Here is a 27,625-nt window from a genome sequence, read left to right on the forward strand (position 1 = left end):
CCATGTGCTTTTTGAGCTGTAAAGACATTAGAAGAAGGTGAATGCGAGTTTCCTGGCACTGTGCCAGTCCAGCGGGGGGCACGTGACCTAGGTATTAAGCCAGCATAACCTAGGTATTCTGTTCTGAAGAACAGCAAAATGACCAAAGTTGTTGAATGTCTCCTTTCTGAAGAAGTTGAAAGACTTGAGTAGATTTATGTGGTTTTCCAATGTCACTTTGTTCTTACTTCTTTGCATTGCAGTCTGAGCTTGAGTGCAGAGAAGTGTGTGTGTGTGTGTGTGTGTGTGTGTGTGTGTGTGTGTGGTGGGTCGGGGTGTATAACAGCCATTGTACAGGACCTTGGGAATACATCTCAACATGCCTACTCCCAAATTCCCAGGTTATGAAATCCAAATGTCAGACATTCATCTTGGTGAATCTGGGTCTCTCAGATTTATGATCCACTTTACAGTACAGTGTGGGGTGGAGGACCCCTCATCTATTTCACATCTAAAATTCAGAGTCTCTTAGAGCTTTGTGGTGAGGCAGGCAGTGAATAAGACTCTCCCACCAGGATGGGCTGTCTTTGTCCACTTGGGGGGCTGCAGTGCCACTGATGGAGCCGTGGGTGCAGGTGGGAAAGGCAGGCAGTGGTGGAGAGGAGGAGTGGGACTGTCGGGGTCCATGTAGGGGAAGAAGTCTGCCTTGAGGCTGCCCTCCCACCCCCATTATGTCCTTCCATCACATCACATTTTTTCTATGCTGCATCTCACAATTTGGGCTGGGTGCCTGGAAGGTGTAAAGTGGAATAAGGACAATTGTTATCTTGTCTTGGCTTAATTTATAAGTCTTAAGTTTTGTGAGAGCAATCTGGATAATGGGCCAGACTGGCAAGCTGCAAGAGTGCCCCCAGCTGCTCAACCTACAGGCATCCCTTACTGGCCTTAATTAGGAGCATTCATATCCAAGTCCCATGCGTTTTATAATGTCACCTGTTAGCAGAATTATAGAATATGTATCTCTTTTAGACCACTGTTATTTTATGTTGTTTCCTTTTCTTAACCTAATAGCTAATTATAATGATTTACTGTTTTGCTGGCAAATCATTTTCTTTTTGAAAACATTTTTGTTTCATTTGATACTAAAAGCACAAGTTCTAGGTCTGAATTATGAGTAGAGAGAAAGGATATCCTTCATTATAAATAAACTGTGTTCTGTGTCTCCAACCTAAAACATTATTTTAATTACTCACCAAAAACTATCTCTACTTTGAAAGATAAGTATCTGCTTTCCTAGTATTACTTTTTTTTTTAATTTCTGATAAGGGCAGCATGTATTAGACATTAGTGAAACTGAAAAACAGTACCATGGGAATACTTTAACATGGATTGACTTGAAGGTAATAATTGCAAAAACAAATATCACTTAAAGAATCATGTGGGCTGTTTTTTTTTTTTTTTAAACACAGTAAACAAAACTAATTTCCTTCTACTTAAAATGTTCTTTTCAATTAGGAATACTATGGTCAAGTTAAACTTGCCAAGATATTTTATAAATTAAAGTGTTGTCAGCGGACACCTACCTGGATTAGCTAAAGATGTAGACAAGGACATCTAAAGGGTATTAATTGTAAAGTGAATATTGTAGAGGAAAATCTAAAAATAAAAAGCAAAACACAGGCTCACATATGTGCAGTATATTGATTTGGCAAACACAAATGTCAAGATCACGGGGAGGGAGTAGCTAGAGATGATGAGAGTTCGTGTAAGCTCAAGGCAAGGCTCCCTAGACACAGAGTGCGCTTCATATATAGCAGTTTTCAGAGTTTGCTGATTACAGATGCTTTGCAGAATCATTGAATTTTAGAGGTGCAAGGAATCTTAAAGTTTTGCTAATTGATTTTTTTTTCATGATCTGCTGTGCCATAGATTTAGACACAGCCAATCTAATGTTTAACACACTAAAGCAATGGGATCCAAACTAAGTGTACTCATCTTATTCTGATATCATGCCCTTTTTGCATTTTTTAATTTTATGCAGTCTTGTAGATGATAGAAGGCTCTTGCTTTGTAAAAGCCTTTCTTAAAGAAATAAAAGGTTATCTATCTTATGTTAGTCTTCCATGATTTTTGTTTGCTTGTTGTTTTGTTGCATATCATTGTTGTTGTTGTTGTTGTTGTTGTTGTTGTTGTATATTTTGCTAGCCTCTAGTGTACTCCGTTTAGGTGAAGAAAGTCTCAGTCCACTCAGCTAATTAACTAGGAAGTCATGCTTCAGAATAATTGGGTTTTGGTCAGGGAATTCTTCTTGGATAAATGTGTGAGCTGGATTTAAGCATAGTTAGAAGTCTAAGTATAGGGGCGCCTGGGTGGCTCAGTCAGTGAAGCAGTCTGCCTTCGGCTCAGGTCATGATCCCAGGGTCCTGGGATCGAGCCCCACATCAGGCTCCCTGCTCAGCAGAGTCTGCTTTTCCCACTCCTTCTGTGCTCTCTCACTCTCAAATAAATTTTTAAAAAATCTTAAAAAAAAAAAAGTCTAAGTATAAACATAGTAAAAGGAGTAGCATAGAAGATGTCAGAAGCATAAGAAGAGTAACAGTGTGTGGTGTGGACTTGCTCGCCGGTAAAGGGGGCCATCGAGCTAACGAGTGACAATAAAAGGGGAAAAAACAGTTTGATGTCAAGGAACTGCCAAACCTTTGTAACATATCAGGAATGAGTTGCATCATTAGGAAATACTTCCTTGGAGGCTCACTCTATTTCTCTTTACCAGTACTAACTTTCTACAAGTCAGGAAATAATGATACTAGGCTGAAATTCACTCTCTGATCGATGGATTGGTTGGTCAGTCTTCATTTTGGGGAGGTGGAGCACTTGGTCAGGATTCTGATCAAATCTATGGATGCATTTCTCAAGAAAAAGTTTATTTGCACATACATGAATTAGGTGCCATCGAATTCAAGAACTTTATTAACTACAAAGTTTCCATAGACCCTAGGTTACAGATCTTGCCTTGATTAAAGCATCTTCCTACTTTTCTTACTCTCAAATTGTTAGAGAAAGTTGCATCTCAAAATCAGGAATTGTAAATAGAACCACGAGAAGGAATGATTATTTACTACATATGGACTCTTACATCCATCCCACTGGAGTAACTTGCTGTAGTCTTAATGTTTCCCTAGCTATTAGATGCTTGCCACATTTCCCTTAATAGAAAGTGATCTCCACGTGTCTCAGAAAAAATAAATCTCAATATAACCTCTTACTTCAGTGCAGTTTACCATGTCCTACATTAACCTTTGAATTTTTTAAATTCTTGTGAATTGCTCTCCCTGATGTCACAGTGCTTTTAGGGCTTTATTCATCAAAGTCTAAAGGCTTTTATTCTTAAAATTCTTAACCCAGCACCCATCTGTTTTATGTGAAGCATAGCCTATTGCTACTAGGAAAGGAGCTTGATAAATCAGTGCATTTAGTCCAAATCTAATCACAACTGAAAATTTTAATTTTACTTAATTATAAAATAATATATGCTTAATGATAGACATATCAGAAAATAAAAAGCATATGTACAAACATTGCTTTTTCATCTAAGGAAAGTATTTCATATGTATTTTGCTGTATATTATTTCAAGTATATATATATATATATATGCTATATATATATATATATATAGGCATGTGTCTTTATATCATACTGTTTATAATGCATTCAGCCTGCTTTTTTTAAAAGATTTATTCATTTATTTTAGAGAGAGCGAGAGCGTGCAGGGGAGGGGCAGAGGAAGAGGGAGAGAGAGAATCTCAAGCAGACTCCCAGCTGAGTGCAGAGCTCGATGCGGGGCTCATACTCAAGACCCAAGATCAGGACCTTAGCTAAAACCAAGAATTGGACTCTCAACCTACTGAACCACCCAGGCACTCCTTTTCAGCCTGCTTTTTAAATGTGATTTGTAATATACATTCTTCCTTGTGAATGAATGTATATATAATCGTTTGTAATGGCTGCATAGCATTTTACTGGATGAATAAATCGAGGTTATTTTTCAAAACAATCTCCTGTTTTGGACAACAAGTCTGTTTGCAGTTCTTGATGGCTTTCTTTTCTTGTGGTGTCTTTGTGTAGTTTTGGTACCAGGGTAATGGTGGCCACATACAATGAGTTTAGAAGTGTTCCCTCTTCTGTTTTTGGAAGAGTTTGAGAAGGATTGGTATTAATTCAAATGTTTGATCAGATGGACCAGTGAAGCCATCTCGTCCTGGACTTCTTCTCTTTGTTGGGGGGTTTTTGACGACTGATTCTATCTCCTTGCTAGTAATCAGTCTGTTCAGATTTTCCCTTTCTTCATGATTCCCTCTTGTTAGGTTTGTGTTTCTAGGAATTTGTCCATTTCTTACAGTCTTGTCCAGTTTGTTGACATGTAATTATTCATAGTAATCTCTTATAATCCTTTGTATTTCTGAGGTATCAGATGTGATGTCTCCTTCTTGTTTCTAATTGTATTTATCTGAGTCCTCTTTTTTTTTTTTCTTGGTAAATCCAGCTAAGGGTTGGCCAATTTTGTTAATCTTTTCAAAGAAAGCTTTTTGTTTTGTCGACCTTTTCTGTTGTCTCTTTTATTCTCTATTTCATTTATTTCTGGTCTGATCTTTGTTATTTTCTCTCTGGTACTAACTTTGGGATTCATTTGTTCTTCTTTTTCTATATCCTTGAGGTGTAAAGTTAGATTATTTATTTGAGATTTTTCTGCTCTCTTCATGTAGACATTTATCCCTATGAACTTCCCTTTTAGAACTCCTTTTCCTACATCTTGTAAATTGAGGCTGTTGTATTTCAATTTTCATTTGTCTCATTGTATTTTTTTTTTACTTCTCTTTTTATTTTTTCTTTGGCCCATTGGTTGTTCAGTAGTATATAGTTTAATCTCCATGTGTTTGTGAATTTTCCAGTTTTCTTCTTATAATTGATTTCTGGTTTCATACCATTGTGGTTGGAAAAAACACTTGATATGATTTCAACATTCTTAAATTTATTAAAGCTTTCTTTGTGACCTACCATATGATATGTCATGGAGAATTCTCCTTATGCACTTGAGAAGAAGTATATTCTTCTGCTTTTGAATAGAATGTTCTGTATGTGTCTAAGTCCATCTGGTCTAATGTGTTGTTCAAGGCCAATGTTTCCTTATTGATTTTCTGTCTGAATGATCTATGCATTGATATAAGTGGGGCATTAAAGTCCTCCACTATTATTGTATTGCTATTTCTCCCCTTAGGTCTGTTAATATTTACTTTATATATTTAGGTGCTCCTATGTTGTGTGCATAAATGCTTACAAATGTTATATCCTCTCATTGGATGACCTCTTCATCATTATGTAATGTCCTTTATCTCTTATTTCAGTCTGTGTTTTGGAATCTTTTTCTTTTTTCTGATATAAGTATACCTACCTCTGCATTCTATTAGTTTCCTGACATGCAGTTCTTTAGGTAGTTGCCAACATTCTTTGAGTTGTTCATTTTATGAATATAATATATCATAACAAAAAATGTGAATGCTCTGAATAGCAAAACAGAGCCAACAATTAGGATTTGACCCTAATAACAACTGCCAAAACTCCGTATTATGTCAACAGGGTAGAATTTATTTTAGTACTTCTTAGGGGAAAAGTGTTCTGGAACTATTTTGTTAGTGGAATTTTTTTTCCACTGAGCTTTTCAAATACAATGATGCTTTTCTAAGTGTCTTAGCCCATTTGGGTTAGACTGGATGGCTTAGAAACAACAGAAATTTATTTCTCATAGTTCCAGAGGTTGAGTGTATGAAACCAGGGTGCCATCAAGATCAGGGGAGGGTCTTCTCCAGGTTGCAGACTTCTTATACCCTCACATGATAGAAAAGGGCAAGGATACCCTCTGAGGCTTCTTGTATAAGGGTCTTCATCTTATCACCTAATCACCTGATTCATGTTGTTAAAGGGACATAAGAAATAGATGATGCAACTCACCAGGTGTTAGAATTTCTGCCTCTTACCTTCATCTGCCCAAAATATATTTTATAAGTAACATAATAAAGTTGTTCTTGCCTTTTTGAAGCATTACATTTTTAAATCATGCTTAAAGTTGAATATTTTCTGCATTGACACATACTTGCCAGTCAGGCGAAGGCCCTACCTACTAATACCATCTTATTAGTATTTCCACATGTGAATTTTGGAAGGACAGAAAATTCAGACCATTGCATAGGTATATTCTGATTTTATTCAAAGTTCTTCGGCTTATAAGGAAGGCACAAAAATGCCTCTAGATGAGCTCAAGTCAATGGGTGAAGAATGTTTAGAATATCAACATCATAGAAATGAAAAATAATTTGATTTTAGCAATATTGGAAACTTATCAGGGACAGAGGAAACTATGTGTTCTTGGACCACATGATCTCTAATCTCTACATTCCTCTGTTTAGTTGTTGAGTTTTCTTCTTTCTGCAGATCAGATTCCTCTGTGTACTTATAATTTTGTCCCCCCATTTCTTTGGTTGTATGTGGCTTTGGCTCTTATTTATATCCACCCCATTGCATCAGCTCCTTGCAAGCTTTTAGTGAGGACTGACCACAGGCACTGTGTCTTGTCTAACTGATGAGAGAGAGCACCTCAATACTCACTGGCTTGACTCAGAGACAGGGGAGGAGGGCATGGCTGCCTGATAGTAGATCCATGTTCATTTCCACGTGTTCTTTCTGCAGTGGTTGGGGAAAGTGTGTTTCCCTGAGAAGGAATTCTAAATCATGTTTTCTGCACTTTGTTTATTAAGGCCATAAACTAGCTCTTAGTAGAAACGTTCAAACAGTTATGGCTGCATACAACTAAAAGAAAATTTAATGTAAATAAATAAATATATTTAAGATTAAGTGTTAAGAAATAAGTAAAATAACAGATGATCTCTACAGAAATTTCTGAGGATTAAAATAAAATGTAAAGCTTCTCAAGCCTCCAATATTTGCATTTAACTAGAAAACTTCTATATGACATTGTATACATAGGAGCTTTTGACAGTTTTCAAGCTTAGTCCATAAGTCTTGCCCTGGTAGTCATTATTTTTTTTATTCCTTTTTTTTTGTTTCTGTTTACTGAAGTTCCATACATTTCCTTCAGTAAAAAGACAGAGAGAGAGAGAGAATGCAAAGGTATAAAATGAAGTGTGATGAATGATAAAAGAACCAAAATATGTTGTCTGGGATGAAAAGTAGATCTCAGTAATGAAGGAGCATCACATGAGATGTTTGAAATCAAAATGAGTGAATCCACCTGACCAATATTCCCTCATCACTAGTGGGGATGGAATAGCAATGGTCATAATGACATTGATAATTAAAATAATAATAGAAAGAAAAATATGATTCTGCCACAGTCCTATTACACTTATCTCAAAAGTCTGGGCAAACTTTTAAAAAGTTTGAACAGAGAGAAACCATGTTCATGGAAATCCTGAACATCTTACCTTCTCCTCTTCCAGACTCTAAGTTGGCAGCTGCACATAGAGCTTTGATTCCCGGCCCCCAACCAGTGTCCATGTCACCACCGAGCTGCCCACATTCCCCTCCATGCTGGCCTCTGCGGCTGACAGCACAGCCACACTATGAGCCTCTCAGTCCTCACTTGGACTTGGAGACAATCTCCTAATAGTGTTCCCACCATATGTCATGATACAACCTATTTTACATTCCGTGCCCCAAACACAGTTCCAACCTTGTCCGTTGATGCCTTCTCATTGCAATCAGGTCTTCCCTGGTACTCTTTATTATTTTTATTTTTTTTTAATTTTTTTAAGATTGATTTATTAATATGAGAGAGAGAGAGGGTAGAGGGTAGAGGGACAGAGGGAGAGAGACTCAAGCAGATTCCGTGCTGAGCACAGAGCCTGACAAGGGGCTCGATCCTAGGACACAAAGATCAGACCTGAGCTGAAACGAAGAGTGGAGGCTTAACCGTCTGCACCAACCAGGGGCCCCTCCCTGGTACTCTTTTAAACCTATGCTCAGAAACTACCTTTACTCTCTGCCATCAGTTGAATGTCATTTACTACCAAGAAATGCCTTAAATGCCACTCTCTGTGTTAAAGATTCCTTCATGTTACACTGGTATGTTGTTTCTTGCTCCAAACTGTAAAGCCTCCAAAACTCTTTGACTTGCTCTATATTTATATTCATGTCATATCAGTTTTACGGGATTTGCTTACCACACAAGGACTGCATCATATTAATCCCAAACCACATTGAATTTTGAATTTAATAAATACAATTAAACTGAATGTCCTTAATAGTTGATTATGAAAAATTCATTTAAATATTACATTATCCTAATTATATTTTCAAATTGGTACTTTCTTCTTTAAGAAACTTATGTCAATGCACCATTTATTATGAAACTTTAATTTGTGAGAGACACTCAGAACTCTGGCCAGCCATTTCCTTTAAGTACGCTTCCTTATTTAAAACTAATTTCTACAACATGCTGTTTTACTTCCTTTCACTGTCTTCCAGTTGATTTGTGAAATAATGAAGATTTTTCATTTTGTACATAGGAAGACAAATCATGACAAAATCCTTTCATTCCTGTGAGGATTAAATAAAGTTGGCCTTTGCTTTAGGAAAAATAAAAGCAAGTCTTATACAGGTTGGCTAAAAATTTGTTTTCTCTTTAAACCATAAGTCTTCCAAATAACACGGTTTCTAGAAGAAACTCAGTTCTCCTTGGATTAAAGATGAATGCTATAGCCAACACTGTTTACATCAGTAAATTTCTTATAAAAATCTTACTTTGCTTGTTAAATTCTAAGTGATTGTCTGAAAAACTCATAATAAAATTTTTGATTTTTGTCTTCTTTCAAATTACAAAGTTCATACATACTAGTTGGAAATTTTTCTTTCCTTACTTTCTATTCTCAGACATACTCTTCAGAGATGGCGTCCATCTACTGTTGGTATCTGTCACTCCAAAACCTTAGTTACGCATATCAAGACCCATCCCCACATGTACGTGAACATACAAATATGCATTCAGAGAGTACTTTAAACATTCATTTTTAAATTGGGACAATAGTTGGCATGTCTAGGTATATACGAATTGTAGTGGTTTTAAGTAATTAGCCCAAAACAATTTATACACTGGTTGTTTGTGTGCTTTTTTTTTTTCCTTCATGTATGAAGCAATTTAAGAAAATTATGGAAGATACAATTGGCAGGACTTATTTTTTTGCCGCCAGGTATGAAAGATAACTCAAAATTTCCCTAACAGATTCCTAAGCATTTTGTAGTCCCTAAACTCTCACTGACTTGTAGAACTACGCTTGATGTATTTATGACCTTCTTATACAGCAGAACAGAATCTATTCCTAGGCAAGATTACAACGTGTGTGTTATATATGAGCTGCAGGGAATTCTGGCCTTCAACGCGATCCATTATGGTTGGAATTTATTGCAAGCTGAGGTCTATCCATGCTTCTCACAGTTGCATAGGGAGCTAAAGTTGAAAGGGGCAAGATTTCCAAGTGACCTGATTATGTCTGATTTATGGGCACGTCGCAGGACTAAGTAGGGGCTCAGTGTACAGTGTATTTGATTCCCTCCTTACAAGATTGTGACCTTTCTGTCTCAGCACCACCACGCTCCCACTCAATATAGTGTTAGAAGTTGAGAGGAAATGGTTTTATAGGTCTCTTATAATATTTAGAAGATAAACAACTTTAGAAGAACTTAATTCACCTGTCTTCTAAGGGGTGCCAAGGGCTAACAGCACAAGTATTTGTTTTTTTTTGTTTGTTTTTGTCTTTGTGATGTTTTGTGGGTTTTGTGTTTGTTTTGGGCTTTTTTTTTTTTTTTGGTTGTTTCTTGTTTTGTTTTACTTTACAATTGAAATATGCAGGACTTTCCTTAAAAATCTATTAAAGAAAACACTTTCAAACTGATAGTAAAAATGGAAAGACCTGATCTTTTTAAATGATCTTTTTGCCTCAAGGTTGCCGATTTTCAGTGATGGGCTTGCTTTTATAAGATGGTCCATTCTATTCTGTGCTGATCTAGATTAATACAAAGCCTCTACTTATACTGAAGAAAAAAATGTTTTGTGATATATTTTATTCATTGTTGTTATTTCTGCTCTCTGAGACTGCAGTGAATAAGCTAATAGGTCTTTTCAAAATAACCATTCAGATGTCTACTGCATCTTGCATTTTTTACCTTAAATATCCTCAATTTTTATCACACGTTCTCAAGGTGGTCAGACTTCACATTCTATCTGCCCATAAAATGGTACTAACTATACTCCACCTGTCTCTGCATCTGATATTATTAATGAATATGAAGTTGGTATTACTGGCCCAGCAGTCCATTTACAGTGTTGGTGTGTAAGCCCATCTTTTATTCATCAAAATTTCACAATTATATTTTCATGTTAATGTGCATAGCCATGTATTGTACATGGGTATTTTTTTGTCCTGATACCAATAAGGTAAATTAAATTTATTATTGTAAACATATATCATTATATAACCTAGTATTCTGACTTATTAAAATGATTTTGAATGTTGCCTTTCATCCTTAAATGTGTGATATATCCTTCTGAGCTTTGGGACTTGCACTGATTTTATACACAGAACTTTAATGCTTTCATTTATGTCAGTAATTAAAAGGAAAATGGGGTAAATATTAGAACACAGAGCTAAAAGGCCCTTCATCAGATATCTTCCTGCATATGTTATTGATTATTAAATTTATTCTCTCTATATACATTTATTCAGTAAAGTACAAATAAATTAAAATGCCTTTTTCTTTACCGGCTATAAAAAATACCTTGAAATTCAACAAAGTTTGCTTCAGTTTAGATATGGTCTCTATAGCATTCTTCTGACTTAGAAATGTGTCCTGTGACATTTTTAATGAACCTATCCTAGCTTCCAGTGATCATTGCTGTGTGTTTAAATCGGTTCCTTTTTTTTTTTTAAGCTTTTACTTATTTATTTGTCAGAGAGACAGAGAGAGAGAGGGAGAGAAAGAGCACAAGCAGGAGGAGCTGCAGGCAGAGGCAGAAGCAGGCTCCCCACTGAGCAAGGAACCCGATGTGGGACTCGATACCAGGACCCTGGGATCATGACCTAAGCTGAAGTCAGATGCTTAACCGACTAAGCCACCCAGGCATCCCATTCAAATCCGTTTCAATCCAAATATTTAATAATTTATTTCATAATCTAAGATGATCAGTTTGTATTTTATAAGTTCCATGTATTTTGCTTTCTTGGGAATTTAACTTTTTATGAATAAAAAAAAACAATTCACATCTGCTACGTGTGCCTGGCCCAGGGTAACCTTGGGTGATACTTACCGTGATCCTATCATATCAGTGTTTATTTTTATCCCTACTTGTAGAGAGGAGCAAACGAAGCACTGAGAGATTTTGCTCCGAGTGTACGGTCACCATAACTGGCCGGGAGCCACATAGTCTGACGTGGGGAGGTCACGATTACCTACTGCAGGCACAGTATAGTTAATGGGCAGAGAGCCTCAGTCCTGACAGCACCACACACCAGGCTTTATGGACCTTCCAGCACAGTGAAGGGAGGTGGACTGAAGTCAATATATAAAATGTGTAATATGCCAAGAGGTGAGTGAGAAATGCAATAAAGAAAAATAAACAGTGAGGGGAGAAGTTGGAAGGAGAGAGCAGACTGGGGGCCTCATCTTTCAGACGGGTGGTGAGAATACATCATCCTGATAAAACGATGTATTTAGAGGGAAATTTTTATAAGCTCGAAGAAGATTTAAAAATCGCAAAGGAATATTTTGTAGTGTTAAGCAGTTTGACTCAAGGGTCAAAGAGATGTAGGTTTGCGTCCTAATTCTGAAAGCTCTTGGCCGTGTGACCTGAGTTAGTAAGTGCCCTTTGGTGACACCCTTCTCCTTCAGGAATTTATCATTAAAAAAGGGGGCAGGTGGACACCTATTTATGTACAGATTATTTGTTGAAATACAGTTTGTGAAGACAGAAATGGACAACACAGAACATCTTAATATCAGTTTGTGCTAAGACAAATTGTGCTATAGACTCAGAATGGAGTACCATTAAATCACATAATATAGCGTCACAGTGTATACCAAAATGCCGTAGTAAATCTGTATTTATATGGATGATTCACGGTGTGTGTGTGTGTGTGTATCTGTGTGTGTGTGTGTGTAATAGGTGTATACGTGGAGAAAGAAAGACTAACAGATAAGCATTTAAATGTATAGAACGAGAAAGTTTGGTTGGATTGTGAACAGATTCTCTTCTTTTGACTATATTTTAATTTTTACCAGATATAAACATATATTTTAGCAAAAGTGTAAATGAGCACACATGTCGTGCAACCCCACTTCCCCAAAGATTTTATCATTAACCTATTTTTTTTATGGATTGCAAGTTCATGTTGTTGTTTTTTAACTTTTGAAGGGACAGACTCCGTTTTTTCCCTGCATCTCTGCCCTGGTTTTGTGATTGTACTCATCACCGGTCCTCGGATGGCCCGCATGTTTGCCGAGATCCTATATTTTGAGACACAAATCGAACAATGAAATCATCACAATGGCCTTCTGTTATCCTTAAAAGAAGGGAAATGGATCAATTTTTATAGATGATTCTTATTTTTAAATGAACAAGCTTAGAACATTTTATGAAACAAGTGCGCTTTGACCATCATTGAGAAGCTTCTGTTTCCATGCTTTTTTTAAAAAAATGCAATTTTTGTATTACAGCCCCCGATGAGCATACATTCCATCGTGGTGCAAGTCCAGTGCGTCAACAAGAAGGTGGGCACTGTGATCTACCATGAAGTTCGGATCGTGGTGAGGGACAGGAACGACAACTCACCCATGTTCAAACACGAGAGCTACTATGCCACCGTGAACGAGGTCGGTTTCCAGCTCCTCTTCCGTTGTGCCCTTTTTATTGATCTGTGTAGCTCACTGGATACTGTTCATGACTTGAAATGATGCTCCACAGTCATAGGCTTAACTGTTTGGAAATATCACCAAAAAATTTTTTTTTTAAGGAATAGCAAGGTCTTCAGAAGAAATAAAATCTGGGTGACGTCTGATAAGATTTCAGGAATTCATTTTGCTATAGGCAAAATCTAATTTGCTGATAATAATGACCCAAAAAATTGGTATTTTGATCATCTCTGACAATTTAATGCCCAAACCCACATGTATGTTTACTGAGGCTCAGCAGNTATTCTCATGGTAACTTGGTGAACTAATTGTTCTCCACATCTCTGAGGTCGTAGCAGGAATTAAATACTGGAAGAGAATATCTATTTGAGATCCTTTTAATTTAAAGCTGTTTCTTAATTTAATTATTATTATTTTTAAAGATGTTATTTATTTGAGAGAGAGGGAGCAAGAGGAGGGGGGTGCAGGGGAAGAGGGAGAAGCAGACTCCCCGCTGAACAGGGAGCCCAATGTGGGGCTCGATCCCAGGACCCTGGGATCATGACCTGAGCTGAAGGCAGATGCTTAACTGACTGAGCCACCCAGGCACCCCAAATAATTTCCTTAATTTTAAAATCAAGTTCTAGCATAGGCAAATATTTAAATACAAGTCACAACTCAATGCTCATGCTGATTAAAGAATTTTTTAAAAAATATTAAGTATTACTGCTTTCATTAGAACATGCTTTTTGTTGTTCTGCTTTCTTTTGTTTTTTCCATTTGAGCCAAAATCCATGGGCCAAGAAGCCCTTTTCTGTTATTTTAAAAAACAAAACCAAAAACAAAAAACAATGGTTACTCTGCTAATTTTTTTGTTACTCCACTAAGAAAATTTTTCTAATGTATCTCTGATATCAGCTGTTATGTATACTTCAGACACATCGCAGATTATTTTTACCTCCCAGATGTTATTTTTAAGCTTAAAAACTCTGTACCTGCTTTATAAGAGGAATGTGTACTTGGGACATTAAACACAGCATCAGGCCTTTAACCTCTACATACTTGCTTTTTCAAATTATTTAAAATGTATTTTATTTATTCAATATTCTTCTACTCATAAAAATTGAAGAAATGATGTTTCTTATAACATAAGCCTCTGTAGATTGAATTGCTAAAAAAAAAAAAAAAAGCCGTAAACTCTTCTTTGAAGGTTAATAGGACAAGTTTACTGGTCAAAGTTAACTTTTTTGAGCTGTTTTTATTAAACAGGTTCTTGCTAAAACGGACAGATGTTAATTAATGTAATTAACCGTGTTACATGATTAATTATTTTAGCACGTGAAATATACTCTTTGCGATTTTGCTTCTTTTGCTTGAGTGCTAACTTCATCCGTGAATAAACTGGTATCAGATGAATTATCTCAGGCAGCAGATCTCATAGTAAAACCCACTCTTGCACCTCATTTAACAGTTCCTGGGGCCCCGTCTTTAGTTCCTTTTTTGTGAAGAAATTTACAATGTTCAGTTTGGATCTCAGAGTGCCCTGAGTGGTCTGACTACTTCCGCTCCCCCGCCCACCTTCTCAGCCCCTTGCTGAAAAATAACCTTTTCAAGTACTATTTTAAACTTATCACTCTCCTATTCAGAAAATGTGTAAAATTTCTCATTATTTTCTGGAAAAAGGTCATCTGTCTCCACTGGCTGACTTTCAAGGCCTTCCATAATCTGACCTTTCCTTGGTGTGTTCTTAGCACGAGGTTCTCTCTGTTACTGCCTCACTGTCCCGGTTAATTTCCGCACGTCTCACAAACATTTCCATTTCTAAGGCTACGCTCACACCGTGCCTTGTACTTATAACCGGATCCTCCCTACCTTGCAGGTCTCCCATTTTTATTTATCTTTTCAAGTTTAACTCAAGACCTATTTCCATGTCCTATTTCCATAGTCACCCCTGACTGCTCACAGTCACTGATGTTTGGTCCATCCAGACTCAACTTCTACAGCCTCTGGATAAACGTCATTTGGAGTGATACAAATTTATAGAAAAGTTAAACGTTTTGTCATCTAAACGTTATTTGGAGAAGCCCAGGTCTCTTTGCAAAGCTGCTCATATAGGGTTCTCTCTCACACATTTCCCTAAAGTCAACTGAGGCAATCCTGCACGGATGCAAGGGCTTTCCTTCTTTGGTTTGATTCTGAGAACATGTGTAATCGATGGTCATATCCCCCCCCATTTGATTTTGCTCAAACTTTTTTATATTTAATTGCTTGGAAAGAACCAAAAGTTTCTTTAAACTGTGAAACATAATCACAAGAAAAAAATGAAATTTAGCTATTTTTCTCACCCTTTACTTATTTGAAGAGATATTCCATAGATCTTAATGTAAATGGCTTATATACACACACACACACACACGCTGCAATTATGTGTACATATACATACATATGTGTATGTATTAATGTGTATATAGTCACTCATATACTTCATATAAACCCTGCACATATATAAATATAAATATTAATGTAAATGTAAATATATATATCCCTGCCTTCTGCAACTAAAATGCTGCCTCTCTGCCTATAAAATTAAATTACATTAAATAGATTTTACTGCATGCAAGTTTGCAAGATATTTTCCATGAGATTTCTCCTTTCAGTACAAGACATACAGTTAATGTAGTTAAGACGAGAAGGATCTAAATGTTTCTCAAAAAATTTTAAAAATCGCTCACAGTTTAATAGATTGTTGATGTCAAAATATTTTACACTTCATTAAAATCCAAAAGACAGGTATAAAGTCATTACCACAGATTTATGAAACAAGTTTCCAAAATTAAAGCCATGGTAACTCCCTGTCCTTATTCACCCTAGAAAACAGACACTAGGGGGAGGAGCAAGAATTGGCTACATTACGTGGTGAACTGGTCACAAAGCTGGGAATAAAACCTAAGTCCGTGGTTCAATAATTTCTTCACTACTTACTAATAGACGTCTACATGCTAAATTATCACCACTTTTATGTAACTGATTTTAGAACTAAATATCAGGGATTATGCTTATAGTATTATATCATAATATTATAATCACAATCATTATTTTTATTTATTTTTTTATTTTCTACATGCAATTCTTCATTTATTCTAAACATGAAGTCAAGTTTTAAAATTGGATGTATTTTATATGTTGTATATCCCATGGTTGAGCTATAGATAATACAAATGCAACTGAAATTTTAAAAAATATTTAACCTGTGAAAAGGAAGGATTGCCTGACCATCAAAAATTTGCACTAGCAGCAAATACATCACTGAAATTATGTATGTGTTCTAGATGAAAAGTTAGCAGATTTTCCTGAAAGGACCGGATGGTAAATATTTTAGCCCTGTGAGCTGTACTATCCCTATTCCAACTACTCAACTCTGCCATTACAGTGTGGAAAGGTACCAAAAGTCCTGGATTGAGAATATGGAGCTTAAGAAAATGTCCCACATCTTAGCTTTGTGTAGGTTAGATTAGTGTTTTGAAGTAGATCTTCCTATGCCTCAGTTTTCATGCCCCGCAGGCAGCTTTCTGCACTGGATGGATACCATTCATGGAAGGAAAATCCCATATGTCCAGAGTTACAGGTCTGTCCTTCCATTCCCCACTTCCTTTTTGTTTAGATCCCATGTTAAAGCATTGTTGCTGTTGTTTTTTTAACATTGAGTTGTTTTCTCTGTTACAGTCTTATACCTGTAAAATATTTTAAAATCAACTTAAGAAAAGCAGAGTATGCAAAATATCTGCAAATGGAAGAATGAGTAAAAACAGGAAATGTGCAAATATTTTGCATTATTGTCAAAATGAGGACTGTTGAATGAAATATTTTATGAGCCTATTTTAAGTAATTCAACGATGCATAAAATGTCAGTCTTTTTTACTCTTTTTAAACATGTTCTTCTATTCATGTTTCAAGAATTTACCAAAATATTTGCCTGTATCTAACTACCCAGCAGGAATTATAGCAAGTTTATAATTCCTTGTTTGTGAGCAGGGCATCAGACATTGCAAGTATTTTTTTCTCTCCGGGTAATTGGAGACCCTCAATTAATTTTGGACAATTGTATCATTAAGTAATTAGTCTAGTTGTTTTGAAGAACAGATTGCACAGTCTAATTGTAGCTGATCATTCTTAGGCAATTTTTGAAGATAAATATTTTCTGGCTGTGGTGTCTCTAATAACACATGCATCTCATCCCCCAAAATTACTTCTGACATAAAAAGCAAACAAGGGCAAGTCAAGGCAGACATTAAAGCCTGCAAAGAAATAATCTCAAAATTATATAGAGGTTATATTTGCCCTGGTCTTTAATGATCTCTTCACAGTTGGTGTACTTTTTTAGTCAATACTAATTTGTTCTTTTTATCACCTTAAATATCATCTTCAATGTACTTAGCTGCTGTGACATGATGTGTTTTATTAGAGATAATTTGTTGGCAGTTTCTGGAAGAATGTTCCCTTGCAATCTCTCAATAGGTGGATGATTTATGGTCTCTTGGAAGGAAGGAAGGAAGGAAGGAAGGAAGGAAGGAAGGAAGGAAGGAAGGAAGAAAGGAAGGAAGGAAGGGAAAAAAGGAATTTAAATTTTGAGTTATTTTAAGCCTGTAATTTTCAATTTAGAAAGCTTTTCAGTTAGATAGCTTAGATTTTCTTTTACTTTGCTTTAAAAATATGCTGACTGCAAAATGTTTTGTAATTCATAATAGATTGAAAGGTGTGCATGTTGTCTTTGTATTAGGTAGGGTGCTTTATGTAGTGCCATTTTCTATCCTTTTATTCAAATTGAGACTAATTGTAATCTTACAGCTTCAGAAGGGGAAGAACTTAGTTCAAAATGCAGCTTTCTACAAAATGTGCCTTCAGATTTCACTGGTCTCTGTGTTGTTTAGTTTAATTAGGCTTTACTAATTTATAGTTTATTTCATTGATTTGGTTAGATTATTTACTTAGTTTCAAATATGCAGTTTCTAAAAATTATAATAATAAACAAAATGTATTCTCTTTGTTATTTTAGTACTATATTTCTTGTAATGATTTAATCCTATATTCATTTCTTAAAACATTTTTTTTATTTTTTAGTCCTTTGTGTTTTCTTAAATAATTTGCTTAAACAAATACACTAAATATTTGTGTTAATGCTTTTGTTTTCCACTATTAGGGGTAAGGTTCTCACTTCTAATAAATTTCAAACTAACATCTTTGCTTCAGATATTACTTTTAAAATATAAACGTTGTATGTGTGATAAAATTGCCTTATGCAAGGACAACACTGTTTGAATTAGAGCTCTAGAATTATGGGTGATTTTTTAAAATTTGTGATTTCTGCTATGTTCATAATGAGGTGATATTTTGCCTACCTAAGAGTGGTGTCTTAATATAAAATGTTTTGTTAAAGTGGAGACTTTAAATTAAGTTCAAAGATCTGCTCTTTTGTTTCTAATCAGGGTTAAAATGATAGCAGGACAGCCTTTTGAAAGTCCTATTTTTAGGTAAACTATGATCCACAGGTAAAACATGACCTACTGCCACCTGCTTTCATATGGCCTCTGCAATTTCAGTGTGCATAAGTACAGTTTTATTACAATGCAGCCATGCCCATTCACCGTATACTGTGGATGTGCCAAGAGCAGAGCTGAGTAGTTGTGTAACCAAACCTAAGTGAGCCGGCTCATTGGTGAGTCAGAGACCGCACTGGGTGAGTGGAGCGGTCACACGAAGTAAACTTCATTGGCAGCAAATGAGGAGATCATGGGGAATAACTTCTAAAGCTGGGACTCCTCAACTTCCTTTTATTTAGGATTAGGATGAATATTTAGGTGGGGAGCCTTGTCATCATATGTAGAGATGGGCATGAGCTCACGCCTGTGTCTTGAGGAAACCAGCCTATACACACATTGTCTGTTGTGTAAATTAGGCTCATGTTCCTCCCTGGTGGAGATTTTTTAGTATTGTAATGAGGTAAATGTAGTTGTTAGTCATTGTAGAGGTCATTCCATCATCCATTTGTACAGGCGTGAGTGGTTTGGGTGGTGTGGGCCAGCTGGAGGTCTTGTCAGGACAGTTGCTTGAGGGAGGAGTAGTTTCCAGTTTCCATTTGTCTGAGTTAAGAGATAACGTGGGGGAAAAAGGAAAATGTGGGACAAAGGTTGGTGAGTACAAGCAAGTGGGCAGTCAAGGTCAGGTCTTGGAGTCTAACTGGTGACAGCTGCAGTTGAACCAGGATGGCCCACAAAGCTGGAAATATTTACAACATGGCCTTAACTGAAAAAGTTCCCTCACTCTTATTGTCACTCCCCTTGAGATGTTACCAAGAAATCATCATATATGGGCACCTGGGTGGCACAGTCATTTAAGTGTCCGACTCTTGGTTTTGGCTCAGGTTGTGATCTCAGGGTCATGAGATTAAGCCCCACATTGGGCTCCATGCTCAGCACAGAGTCTACATTAGACTCTCGCTGCCTCTCTCTCCCACTCATGTGCACTCTCTCTCTCTCTCAAATAAATAAATAAATCTTTTTAAAAAAGGATATCATATAGCGATAGAGAATATATATCAGACTTAGTATTTACTTGGTGAATATATATATACAAATATTCATACATATATTTTTCTAAGTTTATAATTAACTCAGAAACTTGGAAAAATACTATTCAGAAGTTATGAATGTATATAATATATAATCACATGTTATTTATATTATACATTATAATTTAAAGTAATTAAAAGGTTGAATTCAAGGAAATTGCCAATGTCCATCTATTTTTGACCTATAAAATGGCCACTGAATAACATTCTATAAATAAAAAGTATGTTAAATAAAACTTGATGCCACTGTATTATCACAATATTGTGACCTTAGAAATACATACTCTATGTCTTTTATCAACCCTGTTGTCTCCTGATGGTGTTTTGAATTAATTTGGTAAACTGTTCCTATTATTACTCCAATTTTGTTTAATTCAGTAGACCTTATTTTCCTGCACTACCACTGACTTAATTGTAAGGAATTATTTATAAAACCTTCAAATGAGGAAGGGCAGAAAGGAAGGAGGTGAAACTGAAGAACAAGTAGGGGCCAGATTCTGAAAGGCACCACTGGTGACAAAGGAGCTCTAGGCATTAAGGAACCAGGGATGGCTTAAGCCAATGGAAGCACATCAGCTGTGCTGATTGATGGTGTCATTCCCATGGCTGGATGGAGAATGCTTGGAAGAGGTGAGCCAGAGAGATGCAAGGCAAAAAACCTTCAACTGAAATGGACAAAGAGGGTACACAGGAAGGATATCTAGGTGGATAGGTTCATGGGAAAGAAGGACTGGTTGACTGTAAAGGGTAGAAGAAAAAAAGATGTAGACACTCCATACTTTGTTTAGGTCGATTCTGAAATTCTGGCTGACAAACTCTGACTGAGTAGCAGTGCATGCTACTTGGAGAATGATATATTAGACATGAGTACTTTGGGGATGCAGATTTCAGTCTGGGGAAGATTTGATGAATTCCGGTATCCATGAGATAAATTCACTTGAAATTCACTAGAAAGTGAATAAAATAATGAATAATATACATATTAATCAGTCAAAGTAAGGCAAAGGGACAAAAAGGAACATAGAACGGGCAGAGTAAAATATGAACACTAAATAAGAGTAGACTTAAACCATCCTGTTCAAAAATTACATCAAAAGTAAAGGAGAAAGTGCTGAAATGAAAGACAAGAGTTTTCAAACTAAATTAAAAAATAAAGCCACATATAGACAATTGACATGAAACCCAGTTAAATATAAGGACTCAGAAATCTTAAATATAAAAGATGGAAGTCGATATACCATGTAGTCAGTTATTATGCAAAAGCTGTTGTCGCTGTACTTTTGTCGGACAAAATGGACATTATGGCAAAAGACACTGGTAGAGAATAAAAGGAAATCTTCCTCATGATAAAGATTCAATTCGCCAGAAAGTTAGAGCAATTATGAATTCAACTACACTTAATAACATGGCCTCAGAAATAATAAAGTATTAAAAGAATTAAAGGAGGAATAGAAAAATCTATTCTCATTGAGGGAGGTTTTAAAACCTGGAGTGGGTAGAATAATAGCCTCCCAAGATGGCCATGCCCTAATCCCTGACAAAAGAACTTCGCAGATACGATTAAGGTTATGGAAGTTAATTGAGAAATTATCCTGGATTGACCTGGTGGATCCAGTCTAATTACCGGAGCACTTAAAAAAATGGAACATGCCTCTGGCTGGAGTCTGAAAGTCAAGGGAAGAGAAAGCAGGAAATATGATGCAGAAGAGGAGATCAAAGAAGATTGCATGTGACAAAGACTTGGCCCCCTGTGCTGGCTTTGAGGATGGATAGAGGCATGAATACATTCTACCAGCGGAGAAGGAAGCCATGCTAAGCGCCAGCAGGGGATCAAGTCCATATGCCCTACAGTGGCAAAAATAATGAAGTCCTGTCAATAACCTGAATGAGCCTGGAAGTGAATCCATTCCTAGACTCTCCAGAAGGGAATCCAGGCCTGAGGACACTTGGTTTTTTAGGTTGGTGAGACTCTCTGTCTTCTGACTGATCTGTGAGGTAATTAAAATATACAAAATAACTTAGACAAAAATAATTCAAGACACTACATTCATAACAGTTTGTTAGGGAACAGAAGTACACAATGTAAAACCTCTTATTAACTGACAACATAAGTAGGGAAACTTAACAGTAAGGAAATAGATTTGCGTAGTGAGATTAGAAAATTCGACCTGGTGGATTCTTAGGGAAGGAAGACTGCACACAACAGCTGCAGAACACATTCCTTTCAAGCACATGGAACACTTACAAGATTTTTACCAAATGTGAGGCTATAGGGGAGGTGTCACCATATTCCATATGACTGAAATTACAGAGTATGTTTTCTAATCACCATGCAGCTAAACTTAAAATTAATAAAAACAACAGAAAGAAACTAGAAATTTCTCATATTATTTAGAAAATGATGCATAAAGCTCTATTTATTCACAAATGGTACTACTGTATATGTAGACACCAACAATATTTACATATAAATTATTGCCTTTAAAAATGAGCTTAACAAGTTTGCTGGGGACAAGGTCAATATTTTTTAAAGTCTTTTTTTTTTTTTTTTTATAAACAAGCTACAGACAAAATGAATTTTAACAAGAATACCTTGTTCATAGGACCTACCAAAATGTAGTTTCAATTACATCTATTTATTTTATTTTATTTTTTCACTGATTTTTTTTAAATTTTTTATTATGTGATGTTATCAGTAGGAGAAGGAAGGGAAGAATGAAGGGGGGGGTAAATAGAAGGGGGAATGAACCACATCTATTTATTCTAAACTAAATTCAGCTTTTTATTTAAAGGAAATATAGTCCCATGTGTTGGTAAAGTTACAGGGTGACCACAAATTTCAGACATTGTTGGTGGATGAGTAAGTTGGCCCAACTGTTTGGAGATCTGTTTATAGTTCCTAGAAAAAGTGAACAGGTAAATATGCTATGACTCAGCAATTCTGCTTTGTTGTATATACCCCAAGGTAAATTATTACATATGCCCACCAAAACATATGTACAAGATTTATTGACTTTTTCCATAGTACTTGAAAACTGGAAACAACCCAGATGTCCAACCATGCTAGAATTGGTTTATCATTTATCTTTATTTTTTTAAATTTATTTATTTATTTTAGATAGAGAGAGTGCACACACGGGACTGTAGAGCAGAGAGAGATTCTTCAAGCAGATTCCCCTCTGAGTGCAGAGCCCCACATGGGGCTCGATCCCATGACCTTGAGATCATGACCTGAGCCAAAACCAAGAGCCAGGCACTTAACCCGCTGAGCCACCGAGGCGCCCCATCATTTATTTAAAAAATATATATACTTTTTCTGTGCTTCAGTTTTCTCTCCTTAAAAATGGGAATGAAAAGAATACCTACCTTGTAGGGTAGTTATGAATACATGCACTAAATTTTAAAACAGAAAAAGAAATTCACGGATTTTAGAATATAACATGTTACCTGTATATTTTGTAACTGTTTCTTTCTTCCTTTTTTTAAAAAATATTTTTATTTATTTATTTGTGAGAGAGAGAGCACATGCACAAGCAGGGGGAGTGGCAGGCAGAGCAGCAGAGGGAGAAGCAGGCTCCCTGCTGAGCAAGGAGCCCAATGCAGCGCTCGATCTCAGGACCTTGAGATCAGGACTGGAGCTGAAGGCAGATGCTTAATCATCTGAGCTACCCAGACATCCCTTTATAACTATTTCAAGAGACAGTCTGAAATGGATTATCTTTATAGGACTTATTTAAACCTGATATAATGTATGTATTTATTTGTTTCCTGTGTATCTGCCAAATTAGGGAATGGGATCCCTAGGATAGCCGGTGTTTTGTTTTGTTGGTTGAGTTGAACAGTGCCTGGCACATTGTAGGGGTTCTGTACATCGACTTATCAATGAGTCATGAATGGTACAGTCATGAAACAGGAAAGTATTATTAAACATATGTGTTCACTTGTCCCTGAGATAAAGATGAGCTAGAGAGTAAGAATTTGTTTTGAGTTAAATTTACAAAGAAATGCATTTGTGATAAAGTTTTTAAAGAAACAAAAAAAGGCTTTCCGGATTATTGTGACAAATTACTTAAATTACACAATGATGACAACAAAAGAAATACATTTTTTTTTTGACTTGGTAAATATGAGCTATGAGAATTATAGTTCTTTTTACATAGCCCTTGGGGGAAAACACATATTTATGTGAATTACTGCTCTTTTAAAATAACTATAGGGGGAAATTAATGTATTTATTTAGATATGACTATTATACCACTTGAGAATCTTTACCCTACTTTTCATGTCCCAGAAAAACTAAAGTCGTATTGATTAAGTAATATTAATGATTCCCCTTTGACCAAATGTACTTTTTTTCCCTCTAAAAGATTTTCCTGCATGCACAGCTTGTGAAGCTCAATGCCAAGGGTCCCGAGAGCATCATGTCAATTTAATAAATTTGTGTTTGATCAAGTTCTTTCAGTTATTAATAATAGGAACCTTTAAAGGATGTTCCATAAATCTAAATTTAAAATGTCATTTATAATTTAGGAAGATGAAGGTTTGCAGTTGAAATTACCTTGGGTTTAAGGAACAATCAGGTTATTTCATAATTATTGACATTACTAGTACATCGTAAATCACATCCTGGTTAATAGCTTAAATGTCTATAAAGTTTAAATTTATAATAATTCTAGTATTTTTTTACTTTTGTATTATTAAGTGTACTCATTCAAAAAATAACTTCACCCCAAATATATTTTAAATTTATTCTTGTCCAGAAATTATGGGCAGTAAGATTTCTACGCAGATCTCCTTGCCAGGTCAGTGGCATCGTTTCTCCTGACACTGAGTGGAATAAGGACAGGTTACAGTGATAATGGTAGATTCATTCTACCATTCTACCAGATAATTCATGACAATTGTCATTTATTAAGTATAGTTATTAATACTAAATGTTTTCTATTAAGCATCTCAAATGAGACCTCTGCGCCGACACACAGACGCACATCATGTGTGTGTGCTGCAGAAAGTATAGAACCAGAGGGCCATGTATTCACTTGTCTAAGACCTCACTGCTAGTTAGTGGCAGCTCTAAGCCAGAAACCAAGGCAGGCTGACTCCACAACTGAGTGCTTGGTCACCGCACTGTACAGACGTATGAGGCAGGAGAATGGTAAAACTCAGATATGTCAAGACAGCAACATGCAATTTTGAAAATTTGTATTCCTTCCCCATGTCTTAAAATAAGGTTTTCAGAAAGAGTAAGGCGTATGTAAGACCAATAATATGAATAGTACTAATACTAATTGGAAAAACGTTGCACTTGCTTGTTGGGTCTAAAGTATCCACTTGGTCCATAGTTCAGTAAAATAATGGCGTGCTAGCAGAATGGTTTTTTTGTTTGTTTTTGTTTTGTTTTGAGGATTTTATTTGTTTGAGAGAGAGACAGTGGGGGGAAGGGGCAGAGGGAGAGGGACAAGCAGACTCCATGCTGAGCATGGAGCCCGATGTGGGGCTCGATCCCAGGACTCCAAGATCATGACCTGAGCTGAAAGCAGGTGCTTAACTGACTGAGCCACGCAGGTGCCCTGTTAGTTGAATGTTAAGGGAACGAAGCACAGCCTTTTGAGTGGCCACAACCTAGGTGGTGATTTCAGGACAGCTGCTTCCTATCCGCATATTCACAAAAAGCTGAGTAATTCCTAATAGGTTTGATTTCCTCCATGGAAGAAATAGTAGCGTATTTGGGATAGTTCTTGAAGATTAAAGAATAAGGAGAATATAGAGCGAAGCCTACAGTTCTAGGGACATTCTGTGTGCGCGTGGAGTGGTGGGAATGGTGGTCATGGCGACCTTGCTCCTTATATCCGGCACTCCCACATGCGTGCAGTCACGCTTCCCCAAATTTAATTCTCAAAGAAAAATACACCTGAGTATTTTCAGTATGAAACATTTGTTTTGGCTGAAATGTTTTATTAAATTGTATTTTTATTTTTACCACCTTTCTTAGGTTAATAATTATATACCTTATACCCATTCTAGCACTTATATTTCTTAAACTATGGGGAAAATAGGATAATTTAAAAAAGAGAGAAAGACTAAATCCCATGTAACATTGAGACTAATAAATATAGTTTTAAACTTTGTTTTATTCACAGATGAGCATTTCCTTATGAGATATTTTTCAACTTCAAATCAACAAAGATTCTCTTTTTCATTCTGTTCAAACTTTGTGAGATTAATAACCTTGAAAACTCCCTTTAATGCATCATGAGGGGACACTGTAAAATACCTTATTTATTTTTTTAAAGATTTTGTTTATTCACTTTAGAGATAGAGAAAGCACAGAGCAGGGAAGGAGCAGAGGGAGAGGGACAAGCAGACTCTGTGCTGAATGTGGAGCCCAACTTGGGGCTTGATCTCAAGACCCTGAGATCATGACCTGAGCTGAAATCAACAGTCAGACACGTAACCGACTGAGCCACCCAGGTACCCTGTAAAATACCTTGTTTATAACTAATAACTAGAAAATAAAAATTATAGGATGGTGGTGATATAACATCAGAGTTGGACTATAAGTAAATTATATATATATATATATATATATATAGTACTTTTTCTGTAGAATGCCTATGAGTTCAGGAAGAATTATAAAAAGTAACATGATGACAAGCATATCAAGACCATCTTGCCCAACTACATGTATGATAGGTAATATACCATAGAGGGTATTTTATATTAGCTGGTATCATATGCTGGTTTAATTAGGATTTTATTTTATTTTATTAAAATATTATTTATTAATATTATAACATTAATAATTAAGAAAATATTGTTTATTTTATTTTACATTAAATGCCATTATACTTATTTCTCCTTACATTTCAACAATACCTGTTAGCCTAATGTGCTCATTAATTTTTTAAATTGGATTCTAAAGTGTTTTATGTAGTTAAGATTTAAGTTAATGATTGAAAACATTTTAATGATCATACCAATCAGCAGGAACTAGAAGGTGACGTCAGCCACATTAAACCATAGAAAGTATGAGAATCTCTCACTCTCTTTTATTTCTTTTTCCCTCTCTAGTCTATCTTACTTAATGTTTTGGCTGAGAATTAGTTCAAATTTATACTATATATTAAATTTAATGTAATTGGGGTGCATGGATGGCTCAGTCGGTTAAGCATCTGACTCTCAATTTTGTCTCAGGTCATGATCTTGGGGTCAGAAGATCAAGCCCCACATCTGGCTCGCACTGGGCGTGGAGCCTGCTAGAGATTCTCTCTCTCCCTCTCCCTCTGCCCCTCCCCTCCATGCTCCGCCTTTCTCTCTGAAATACATGAATAAATCTTTAAAAACTAATGTAACATAAATGAACAAAGCTCTATTATTTTAATAATATTTTCTCATAATAAATGATCTGCTCAGGTCTTGGATTTTGTTATAATGAAAGTGATTATGGAAATGGCCCATTTTATCATCGTATTTTCTATTATTTACTTAAAAAATATCAGAACTCTTCAGACCTAAATAACTATTTTAGTAGAAGTAATAGGATACCATATAACCCACATCCAATTTCCCTTCTTGTTAACAGATTTTATTAGTACTGTACATTTTTAAACAACTGATGAACCAACAGTGAAATGTTATTATTAACTCAAATCCATATTTTATTTGGATTTCCTTAGTTTTTACATAATGTCCTTATTTTTGTTCCAGGACCCAATCTAGGATACCATATTACTTTTTAGGTATTGTATCTCTTTAGTCCTCTCTAGACTGTGGCAATTTTTTTTCTTTTATTGTTTTTGATCACCTTGACAGTTGTGAGGAGTACTGATCAAATAATCTTTCTTTCTAGTAGATAGATAGAGATATATATGTGTGTATATATACCATATAATCATATGCATAATATATATTGTATATCATATATAGATCTATAGACCCACATTTAATTTTCCCAATAAAGTCATTATGGGTCAAAGACTCTATCTAGGATCAAACATTGCATTTAGTTGCTATGTCTTTGTAGTCTCAATCTTAGGTCCTTAGTATTCCCTTTCCTTTAATGACCT

The 27,625-nt window shown here is 35.9% G+C and overlaps 1 protein-coding gene across 15 annotated transcripts in view; it reads left to right on the forward strand.

Moving 5' to 3' along the window:
* Positions 1-27,625, forward strand: part of PCDH15 (protocadherin related 15) — a 768,547-nt gene that overhangs the window by 259,811 nt on the left and 481,111 nt on the right. For all 15 annotated transcript variants that reach the window (XM_040624601.1, XM_040624600.1, XM_040624598.1 and 12 more), the window contains one exon: positions 12,761-12,916. In XM_040624601.1, the coding sequence (XP_040480535.1) occupies positions 12,761-12,916 (156 nt within the window). The remainder of the gene's footprint in view (positions 1-12,760; positions 12,917-27,625) is intronic.

This window comes from Ursus maritimus, unplaced genomic scaffold (genome assembly GCF_017311325.1).
Source record: "Ursus maritimus isolate PB19 unplaced genomic scaffold, ASM1731132v1 scaffold_7, whole genome shotgun sequence".
Taxonomy (NCBI): Eukaryota; Metazoa; Chordata; class Mammalia; order Carnivora; family Ursidae; genus Ursus; species Ursus maritimus.